At 44.0% G+C, this 11,998-nt stretch overlaps 2 protein-coding genes across 2 annotated transcripts; one reads left to right on the top strand and one right to left on the bottom strand.

Annotated features, from left to right (window-relative positions):
• The first annotated feature begins 2,177 nt into the window (after positions 1 to 2,177).
• On the top strand, positions 2,178 to 5,058 carry LOC146196750 (uncharacterized). The gene is made up of 5 exons (XM_084597071.1): positions 2,178 to 2,240; positions 2,319 to 2,413; positions 2,488 to 2,717; positions 2,822 to 3,052; positions 4,712 to 5,058. Exons 1-5 carry the CDS (start codon positions 2,178 to 2,180, stop codon positions 5,056 to 5,058), a joined length of 966 nt encoding a protein of 321 aa, XP_084453197.1.
• Positions 5,059 to 5,128: 70 nt separating this feature from the next.
• LOC146196749 (uncharacterized) lies at positions 5,129 to 8,004 on the bottom strand. The gene is made up of 3 exons (XM_084596401.1): positions 7,314 to 8,004; positions 6,467 to 6,674; positions 5,129 to 6,046 (listed from the first exon to the last, which is right to left on the bottom strand). Exons 1-3 carry the CDS (start codon positions 7,836 to 7,838, stop codon positions 5,649 to 5,651), a joined length of 1,131 nt encoding a protein of 376 aa, XP_084452527.1. The 5' UTR covers positions 7,839 to 8,004; the 3' UTR covers positions 5,129 to 5,648.
• Between the last annotated feature and the right edge of the window lie 3,994 nt (positions 8,005 to 11,998).

Raw genomic sequence — 11,998 nt, 5'->3', positions numbered from 1 at the left:
AAACAAAAACACGCAACACAACGAGGCAGAGTTGGAGGGCTGGGGACCTTCGGAAACAAAGTATCAGGAGTGAAAAACATTCACACTTGCTCTTTTTCTGCCACAATTTATGACGATTCTTAGGTCCACTTGTTTTTTTCTTTCGTCCTCTGACTGTTTGAATCTGAGGCACTAAAATGCTTGCTGCAAAGTGCTTGCTCAAACCTGCACAAAGAGAAGATACGAGAAAGTAAAAACTGTAAGAACAGAAAAAGAAGCCAGAAAATAGCCATCAAAATCCGGCACATGGTTTTCTAAGCCGTTTATACATTCTTCTGGCATTGTTCGAAATTCAGAATTTATTCATTCACATTCTCCGCGCTTATTGTTTAGCTGTGGCGCTGAAGTGTTCGCAGACAGTCGAAAGATACTCCACAACACCGGGTAATAGTGAAGGAGAAATTCTTTCTTCTCATTGTTATTTTTAGAGTGCGGCTGAGATCAAGGTTATAAAAGAACAATAACAAATGAGAGATGATTTCTAGCTTGAATGTTTGACACTTGCACTTGTAAACTTTTTCCTTTGCCTTCATGTACCATCCCAGCAAACATCTCTTTTGGGACTGCAGTATTAATAAATAAATAAAACGAGTGGAGAGATATAGGGAATGTAAAAAAATGGTACATGAGAGAGAATGAAGACAAACATCTGAGAAATTTCTTGTCGGGATAGACGTGACAAACAATCTCATTTAAGGCTCTAACGATGCTTTCCAGTAGCTGAGGTTTCATATTGCGTCTTTCCTCCACTATCTATCGCTCCGCGGCCATGCTCTTTTTCTTCCCACTTGTTATTTGAGAATCTCGTTATCTATGGCTTCATTCTTCGTTACAAAACCGTAGGGCAAAAGAAAAAAAGGAGCCACAAAACACTGCATGAAACCAAGCATTTACGATAAGAGATATAGTGTAAATTTTCTGGTCTCGAAGTTTTAGCGAAACATTTCGCAGTTACATTTTCCTTTGAAGTACCCTTTTTCCGCTTCAAGATACACCCTTCAAAAGCAGGAGGGCCGAAGTATGAGCAATGCCTGAGGAAGGAATGATGGCTTCACTGCATATATTTAGTGGGACCCAGAGCTGGCCTTACTGAGCACTTGGCGATTTCATAATGGAAACAACACCGAACAAACGTCTGCTTAAGCAAGATGCCCTGCTGCTGAATAGGAAGTAAGTTTGGGGAAGGCAATAAAAATGTCCGAAAGGAACGTGTGTGCTGAAGGAAAAATGAAGTGGAAATCGAAATCTTGCTGAAAGCATATGCGCCTGCTTCTCACTCTGGGATAAATCTCGCGCGAGCGGTGCTCAAGAGCGCCGGAAGATATAACTGAAATGAAAAAGAAAAATCTACGGGGCACTTTGGACAACTAAACTGCGATGAGGCGAAAACCTTGGAAAAGCCACTGATTCCTGCTTTCCAGCTGCGTCTGCTTCTGTATGCTATGTGATGCGGTATTCAAGGAAGCGCCAGGATCGGACGCCCGGTAGAGACAACTTTGTATATACGTGAATCGCCTGGTGAAGTCATTGGCCATGCCCAGACGTGACGTAATGTCCGAATGTGACGTCACAATGACGTACGTTTACTGTTATTAGAGAGTTTTAGTTTCACGTACGTGGGAGCTTCACGTACGTGAAGCGCCTACGTGTGACCAGTGCGCATGCGCAGAACGTGAAGAGTCCGCGGGAGTTTCACGGACGTACGTGAGATTCGGATTTTCACGTTGGCGTCTTCACGTTGCTGGCGTACTCGTAGCGTTGACAACATGGCGGCGACCAGAGCGCCCGCCTCACATCGATAACAGCTTCGTCGCTAATTCCTCGGCGTGATATCGTGTTCTAAACTGTTGTATTCGCCTTCAGTTTGCCCAATCTTACCCTCGCATAATGTTTCAAGTGACAAATAGCCTTTATTTTTTAGATAGAAGCACGATTTTACAGCTGTTAAGCCTGACGAAGAAGCTTTTGCCGTTGCCATAGCAATGGTCTCGCGAGATCACGCGAAGCACAGCGAAACCAGTGCCCCCTGGTGAAACTCGGAAGCTTGCGAGATCTCGTGAGATTTGGTGAGAAGGCAGAAAAATCAAGCGTGAGTTAGAAGCACGCCGTGGTCAAAAGTCAGCAAAGACGTCGTAAATATGAGTGCTGCACCTCCGCGCCTTCGGTTCTCCAAGAACGACGACTTGGACATGCTGCGAGACGTAAGAGACTGCAATCCTTTTGAGGATAACATGCAGCGTGGAGCGCGGTGGGCGCAAATTGCTTTGCGCTTGACACAGGCGCGGGGGAAGTTTTTTACCGCCCGCACCGTGCGCGAGCGCACATGCCTCCTGCTGGACCAATATGCTGACAGGGAGAGGAGAAGCCTCCGCAAGTAAGTCGCTTCGTCGTTTTACTTCAGTAAGGAGCGTAATATACATACAAACTTTTCTCTTTTGCTTGGGCTAGGTCTGGTACCGAGGAGGAGTACTCCGAACTAGAGCAACTGTTGGAGGAAATATTGACCATAGCCAAAGAAAATGGGCACAAGACACGAGCATTAAAAAAACCAGCGCAAAGCTGTGGTTCCCGAAGCTCGCCTGCTGCTGCGAGAAGTTCAGCCGCACTAGCAAGGGACTCCGCAGCGGAAGTGTACGCGGCAACGGACCTCGGCAGCATGCCTGACGTCGATGCAGGATGTAAGCATACCTGGAGTTTTTGTAGCGTCGGCCTTTTCTTTTTATCTACGTCTTAGCTTTTTACGCAGCCAAATCTGCTTCACTGTTCTTATTATTCATTGCAGGCTCTGGACGTACGACGGTGGCGCATTTGGTAAGCCAAATGACCAATGATGCCGACGACTACTCCATACCGGACGATGATCCTTCGCTCTCCGTGTTTGGCACGGACGCTGTCGTCGCGCCCGAGGTCATCCAAAGTTCGTCGAGAGACAGCAGGCCCTCCACACCTGTCATACATGAAGACGACGTCTTCGATCCGCGGCCGTCTAGAAGCGAACCCACTCGCAGCACCGGTAAGTTATTTTCAGAGCACGTTGTAATCCACAGCTGTTTCATTTTGCAATTTACAATATACTGACTCCAGTATATCCTACCTGAATGCTCATGAAAGGAACTTGGAAATTGGTATGGCTATAAAGAGCCAAAAATATCAAACTGTTTCTATGAATAGAATAAGTTACCATAAAACTGATTGTGAAATCAATTTTACTCGCAGAGAAAAATGCTAAGGAATATTGAAAGTGCCCCTAGAAGTCACTCTTCCCAACCTCTGTTGGGAAGTATTGTATAATGAAAACAGACAACCTATACTCTCACTGCCTGTGTTCTTTTTTTTTATTATTACGTAAGCTTGCCAAGGCATATAAAAAGATCATGTAAATTATTTTCCATAAGGAACCGGAGAAGGCTCCTGCTCTTATTGTTGTCGGTGAGCCATTTGGAGAAGTTCTTCGCCCTTGTTGCCGCCAGTCCCACTTCCTGCAGAATCTGTGTCCTAGATGCCCTTGTGGCTGCACAAGTCCACAGCAGGTGGCAAACATCCACTTCCGCAGCTGGTGTGGAACACTTCGGGCATGTGGTGGGTCCAATGTCTTCTTGGTTCACCATTACAACTTTGAAATAAAATAACAGCTATTCCCTATTACAGTCGGCATCCCTTCGTAAAAGGAACCTAGCTTATTAGTGTAGAAGCACACAACCTTGGTTAATGAAAACGTGTAGTACCAGTTATGGACAACAAATGATACAGAATGTTACCACACTTGTTAAACTTCTGTTGTAATAATGGTATTACTCTCTAAATAACTTCGAAAAAGAATTGAAATTGTTTTTCTTTGACAAAAATCCTTTCATGAGATGTATTTCTTGCTTTGTTATGTAATTTTTATTGAGCAACCCTCTTCTGTTCATACCACACAATACGCATTTGGTTTCTTCCATCATTTCCTCTAATGTAACTTTTTTTTTATCTTTAGGCTTTCTCGAGTGTGTACTTTCACTTATACCCGATGTCTCTTGTAGTTCAAATAGTTTTTTTTTTTACTTATTTCTAGAATCAGTTGATCTCGCCTTTCTAAACAAGCCATTCCTGTATTGTCATCCGTGGTTTTGTGCTGTTGCCATCATGTTGCTCTGCCTGCATTTTTTTTTTCTTCTTGAGCTGAATTTTCACTTTTTTTTCCTGCACTCCTTCACTTCATGAGTGAAAGAGAGGATATATATATTATTGACGAAAGGAACAGTTTATGCAATAAGGTACTTTGAGAAATATTTGTGCTGATCTGTGCAGCTGTCAGTGTTTCGTGCATCTGTTATGTTCATGTCAGCATACCTCATGCCCTCGTAGAATGCCTTGTACATCATGCAGAACAGTGTGCCAAACAAGTCTACATCAACGCCAGCTCTGATTCACCATTGCTCTTGCTTTGCTGGAAACATGTCGCTGTACAGTTCACTGTTTGTGCTAGTACTCGATTTTGCCTTTAATTAGGGCTGTGTGGTTTTTTACTTGCCTTGTGTCTATGAGAAGGCAAACAGCAATACTTAATGTGCTTCCCTTGTAATGAATATGGCTTGCTCAAATTCATCTCCAAATCTTTCTATGTGGGCACTTTCTCGTGCTACTATAGAGGCTGATTGTTTTTTTGTTTTTTTACTCCTATGCTCTACAGGGAAAAGAAACCAAGCTCGAAGGCTCGAGATAGCCGACTATGAATTTGTTGAAAAAAGAATGAGGCACGATGAATTTCTTAAGCAAAAAGACTTTTTGATCGAATCGAGACGCATCGCACTAGAAGAAGACCGCCTTCAATGGGAGAAAGAGAAAGCCAAACATGAAATGCATCTGAGGCAAGAAGAATTGAAACAAAAGGCTGAAGAACGGGCAGAAGAATGGCGTTCACGTGCAGAAGAGCGTGCGGACGATAGGCAAGAAACGGCAAACGAACGCCGCATGTTTTTTAGCATCCTGGAAAATCTGCTGACCAGGATTGCCCCCCAAGAAAACACTACGAAATGAGCAAATAAACATGATTTGTGAATGCCGACGCTGGAATTGCTGCACATGTGAATACATGTAAAAAACGTGATCTGGGCATTGTAGGCATTTTAATGTTCAAACTTTCTCCATTACGCCCTCAGGGCACAGTTATACATTACAAATGAGAGGGTTAAAATAAAACAAAACAGGCATGGTAATTACACAAGGTACTGGAGATTTATGTGCTACAAGCAAAACAGGAGACCAATGTGTGCTCTTGTGTCATGTGGTTTGAGTGATCTGTCCCGCTGTGTTGATTGCAGTGCATAAATATCCAGTACTGGAAGCCATGACCTACAAAGCATAAAGAGACAGGCAAGTTATTTTTATGGCTGCAATTCAGAACATAAAATGACAGCGTTGCATTTAGGTAGTTGCTCTTAGCAACTGTGCACAGCTACAAGGCAGCATTTTGAACAGCAAAACTATTCAGGTTGTGCTCGGCCGAATCAATTTGCTTTCCTGAACATTCTAAAAACAGTGGTAAGGTGCTCGGCTACTGTGCCCAAGCTGTGCCGGCTACTGTGCCGGCTACAAACAAACCCCCCCAAACAAACAAACAAGCATGTTCATGGCATAGAATGTGGTGTCAGGTACTCTAGCAAGCTAGGTGGATCAATTCCAAAGTATTGTGAAACCTGACTACCATACAGGCATGTGTGGCAGTTCGTCAGGATCGTTGCAGCTTTATACATTTGCGCTACTTGCTGACGTAGCAGTTTTTGATTTTTTTTGAAATCAAGGAAGGCGAACTCGGCTACCACTTTTCCGAATCCCCACTCAACCGATTGCCGAACACGACTCATGGAGTAGTTGAACGCCAGCTGTGTGGCCGTCAAAGAAGAGCCACCGTAGGGCTTCATCAGGAGTGGCTTCAAAGGATAGGCAGGATCGCCGTATAGCACAAACTGATAATGCCCAACCAGTTTCTCCAGTTTGGTATACAGGCCGCTGGTCTTGAGTATCCCTGCAAGAATAATGATAACAGAGGTTCACTCCTACAGAACTGCAAAACTACATCAATCGCACTGAAATTGGCACATAAACTGAATATTCATGCTACATAACATGCAAGCAGCTTTTAAGTGTTTTATGAAATCATCTAAACTGTATATATATTACTGTTTGCTGTATTGGTACATGGCACACACACCATTTCAGAAATAGAAAAGAGAAAAATGCTTATGTTAGCAGTACAGCTGTTTTTCTCTGTGCCCTCCTGTAATTATATTTATTCTAAATATAGCACACTTATATGGTGGCTGTAATAACTGCTGCTTGATGAGAAACTAAACACCATATACTGCTTACGAAACTATAGCCTTACAGCTGTGATGTCTACTATGATAGCACAATTTTCTTCAGTATTGAACAATAAACTAGATACCTGCGTCATGCCGCCTTCCAGGATAAGGCCCGTCAAGTTGGCACACAATCCCATTTGGGCACATCACCGACTGGTATTTTACCACGTGCATGCGCTTGTGGCCCGAGAAGTATTCACGCTGGTTCCTTGTTGGTCGGCATATGGGGCGAGCTGTACCGTCTATAAATCCCCAGCAGTTGGGTAGAGCGGCACCACGGTTTTGTACGGCCTGCAAGATAACAACATGAAATGCAATCAAAACTTGAGTTTTGAATATCAGCAAAACAGGAACATCAAGTAAGCTCTTTTACATGGGACGTTGAGTTATTGTTGACATAATTTCAACACTAACATAAATGTGAAATTTTTAATAATGTTGCACTTTTACTTGAAATTTGCAAAGGTGAGGTGTAGAGTTCAGACTGAGAGACAGCCAAATAAGATTCCCCCATCAAAATGAAGTTTTTCTTTTTTTTTTTCTGGGGAGGGGAGGGGGGGGTGGGTTAGTGTATAACATGCGACTACCATGTGGATGCATCATTCCTCAAAGAGGAATTCCTGGAGAGAGAGATTCCTTTTTTATGAGTAGTCTGATTTCCTGGTACTCCTCGCTAGCCCCGTGCCACTATCGCTTTCATATTCTTTGCCCCAGCACATAGCTGGCTGAGGGAGGTGAGTAATACATCTCGATATGCCGCATTGTCATCTAATACAGCCAGTTTGCGTGTCCCACATTTAAGCAAACATAATATAACGCAAGATACCTTACTGGGCGAAAAACTGACATTATGCAGGGTGACAGGACACCTATCACCAGCTCCATGCAACACTGCTGCAGGGAATAGGTAAAACAATCAAGTCTACTTACACTTGCAAACTTCGCTAGGTGTGCAGGAGACAGCCAGTCGTGGTTGTTGCTATCATTCAGCAGATTCTTGAAACTGTGGGCAATGTGATGCACTACTTGCGTCGCCACACTCGACATTACCGATGAGTGCCTCCCAAATATGGCTTCGAGGTCACACCACCTGTTTGGGTAGGCTAGGCGTCTAAGGGTTATGCATAATGCCTCCCGACCTGGCACGGTGACGTTTTGTGCACTTTTCACAGTTTCCGGCACCTGAAGCGCACCAAACAGGTAATCAAAGTCCGCTTTATCAAAACGGAACTGCTGCCTGAATAGGGAGGGCTCTATACTATCAATATTGAGGAGTCCACGGTGCGAGCGGTAGCGCAAAAGTTCAGATTCTCTCTTTCTTCTGAAGTAATATTCAATATCTTCCAGAGAGCCTTTATAAAGAACCCGCTCCGCCCTCGACATCATGAGATCATCGATCTCCTCCCACGACAGCGTGGAGAGCAGGTAGCGGTCACACATAATACTCCGAGGCATTGCTAAACGCAAAAGTGGCAAAGGTATAGAAGAACAGATGCGATTTACACAGGGCGAGGACGACCCGATGCACCGTCGCTCCGACGCAGTTAAACAGGCTTGGCTTAGACTCGTCTTGTATTAGAATGGCTGTAACAGTGTCTGTATTTGTCAATAGATGGCGCTAGGAACGACGTGCAGCGTGCGTCGCGAACGTGTAACTATAAGGGTTCCAAACGACATGCGCGTCGGCTACGTAGACTTCTCACGTTCACGTCCGTGAACGCCTCACGTACGTGAAACTAAAACGGTCTATTAGGCATGACCGGATGTGACGTCATGATCACGTCAGGTCATGTCCGATGACGTCACCAGGCGATGAAGTCACAATCTCGAGGTATCTCGCTGAATCTCTCGAATAACTGCGACACTTCTCGCGGACGCACGCACGGGCGCACACTTATGAGCCTATAAAGGCTTTCGCGTAAGAGAGAAGGGAGGAAATATAGGCCACCACACCTTGGCAATTTGTTCCATCTGGGAATATGCCGAGACATAGTGAGTGCGAATTGGCTTCTCTCCGAAAGGCAAATGTTTACTCAGTTCAGTCGTTCAGTCGTGTCCGACTCTTCGTGACCCTATGGACCATATCACGCTACGCTTTCCGGTCTCTCACTATCTTCCTAACATCACATAACTTAATCTGCAGCGCCTCGAGGATGCCATCTAACCATCGCGTTCGCTGCATAGCCCTTCTCCAGTGACCCTCAGCCTTTCCCAACATCAAATCTTTCTCCAGCGACCCCTCTCTTCTAATGAGATGACCAAAGCAGCTGAGCTTTAACTTTAGAATTTGACCCTCCAATGAGCAGTCAGGGTTTATGGTCGACAATATCGACTGATTTGATCTTCTGGCAGTCCAAGGAACTCTCAAGAGTCTTCGCCAGCACCACAATTCAAACGCGTCAATTCTTCGGCGGTCAGTCTTTTTCCCAGTCCAACTCTCGCATCCATACATCACAACTGGAAAGACCATAGCACGAGTTATACGGATCTTGGTTGGCAGACTAATGTCTCTGCTCTCTACTGGGCGGTCAAGGCTAACCATTGCTCTCTTTCCCAGTTTACTACCCCCTCCTTTAATCCGCGCAATGAATGTTCGTGTCAGACACATCAGTCGGCCTGGCGCGTTTATTTTGCTACCTCATTATTAATAACGCGATGCGCTCGGATATGCGGCCCCTTATGCTGCCCAAAATCGCTTAAGTCTCGATATTCAAGAGCAGCGGAGCGGGAACGGATTAGTTGTTGTGTGAGACTGCGGGCTTCTTGCAATATTTGGCGTAGTCATGGACCCGTGAATACTGATTATCACTTTTTTGTTTAAGCCTTGCATTCAATAGCGGAACTCTGCGCGGCTGAACTAGCAAACAGAGTTACCTAAAATATTCGACGAGTGGGCAGCGCACTGAGAAGTGTTTCAGCATCCGATGTTTCAGGGCGCATCGATTAATCTCGCGTGGTTCCGTTTGTCAACCCTCACGCTGCTCCTACTCACGCTATTGTAGTATCTCATAAGCCAGGCAATGAGTCGGTGTCTGCTTATATCGGCCCAGTGCCACAGGGGAATGAAGTCATTGAGTCGTTGTCATTGTCTCAACAATATTACACCGTTATATAGCACATAAATGTTCATCCAGAGTTGAAGACTGGTTATTGAGGAGTCCTAGTACGCTTTTCAACACCTATGAGCTACTAAAATGACAATAAAATAGAAAGATGACAAGGAAAAAGTCATACGCAAAATCATTAAATTCATGTCATTTTCGATAACCGTACCAATTCTATAAACGCTTTTGTTGCAAAGATATAATACAAGCAGAATTGTTAGCTATCTTCTACTTAACTAAAGGCAACCAGTTTTTTTTTCTTCACATTTTGACGATTCGAATCTTCGAAACTTGTAGGGAAAATGTACGAAGTGGTTTCGTAGTAGTTCATAAAACGATGGAAAATTACAAATTCAAATTTCAGGCTTGCTCTCAATGCGTCAGAGAAGGGGAGAGAAATCATCCATAAATATAAATATGAACGCTTATTCAGGAAACAATTAGCAGACAATGCATGCTTTAAGCAGAACCCTAAATTTACACTGATGAAAACTTGCCTAATCAGTGTTGGAAACGTCTTTAAATTTTTGTTCTCATATGTTGATGTGCATATGATAATTTGCCGTTGTAATTTGTGTTCTAATTCACATGTTCTATTAGTGTTGGATATGTTGCGCTATGTTACTGCGCCAGCTAGGTGCACCAGGGAGATGGGCCTAGTCAGACTTGTATGCCTTTTGCCCTCCTCCTCAAGTATGTACACATACATGGAATAAACATTTTTCCTTTCCTTTTCTTTCAAATTCATGATGACGTAATCGTTGATGAATATTAGAGCGCAGCTCTTATGCACCCGTTCGGTGATTGAGCCGCGTCGCCAATGGCGCCGGTGTAACCTGCGAGCATATCGAGCCGCGAACCACGAGAGGGTCACGATGTAAAAAGAGTTTCTTAGGAGAGAAAGAAGAGACACGAAGTCTGCGCCGCTCGCTCGTGGCTTTTCTTTCTCTTCTGAGAAACTCTGGCTCCTGCGAAAAATAGAGCGTTTGCAATTCCACATACATACATACATACATACATACATACATACATACATACATACATACATACATACATACATACATACATACATACATACATACATACATACATACATACATACATACATACATACATACATACATACATACATACATACATACATACATACATACATACATACATACATACATACATACATACATACATACATACATACATACATACATACATACATACATACATACATACATACATACATACATACATACATACATACATACATACATACATACGTACATTTCTTCTTTCTTTTCTTAATCCAAGAAAGCAAACTGGTTATCTGAAGAGGCTTTGCAAATAGCTGAGGAAAGGAGGATGGCAAAAGTTATGGGGGAAAGAGAAAGATACAAGGTTCTCAATGCGGATTTTCAGAAAATAGCAAGGAGAGATAAGAATGCCTTCCTGAACATACAGTGCCAAGCAGTTGAGGACAACAGCCAACTAAGGAACACAAGAGCTCTGTATAAGACAATCAAAGATATCAAAGGAAGCTTCTGTGCTAAGCTGGGCGTGATAAAGGACAAACGAGGCAAGGACCTCACTGAAGCCGCAGAGATAAAGAAGAGGTGGCAGGAATACACAGAAGAACTGTACAAGAAGGACCCGAATGTGCAAACCCAACATAAGACTGTTGTGATCACTGATCTCGAGCCGGGCATCCTGAAGAGTGAAGTTGAATGGGCCTTAGCCAGCCTTGCTAAGAACAAAGCTAGCGGAATTGATGGCATTCCAGCTGAGTTGCTTCAAAACCTTAACCATGACGCTGTTATCATTCTGCATACATTATGTCAGAAGATTTGGACAACCCTGCAGTGGCCACAGGATTGGAGGAGGTCAGTTTACATCCCCATTCCAAAGAAAGGCAGTGCCAAAGATTGTTCCAACTACCGCACGATCGCACTTATTTCGCATGCTAGCAAGGTGATGTTGAAAATCCTCCAAGGTAGGCTGCAGCAGTATGTGGATCGGGAGCTTCCGGACGTGCAAGCTGGGTTTCGCAAGGGCAAAGGAACTAGAGACCAAGTTGCCAACCTTCGCTGGATCATGGAAAAAGCAAGAGAGTTCCAAAAACCCATCTACTTCTGCTTTATTGATTATGCGAAAGCGTTTGACTGCGTAGATCACAGCAGATTGTGGCAAGCTCTCCAAGAGATGGGGGTTCCAATTCACCTCATCTGTCTCCTCAGGAACCTGTATGAAAGGCAAGAGGCCACAGTCAGAACTGGGCATGGTCTTACTGATTGGTTTTCAATTGAGAAAGGAGTGAGGCAAGGCTGCATACTGTCGCCCTGCCTATTTAACCTATATGCAGAGTGCATCATGAGGAAGGCCGGTCTGGACAAGTCTTCAGCTGGAGTGAAGATTGCTGGAAAACGTATCAACAACCTTAGATATGCGGATGATACCACTTTAATGGCAGAAAGTGAAGTGGAACTCAAGAGACTTCTGATGCGCGTGCAAGAAGAGAGT

Source organism: Amblyomma maculatum, chromosome 3 (genome assembly GCF_055883805.1).
Source record: "Amblyomma maculatum isolate TAMU_Amacu chromosome 3, ASM5588380v1, whole genome shotgun sequence".
Taxonomy (NCBI): Eukaryota; Metazoa; Arthropoda; class Arachnida; order Ixodida; family Ixodidae; genus Amblyomma; species Amblyomma maculatum.
This window is presented reverse-complemented; position numbering and strand designations above follow the sequence as displayed.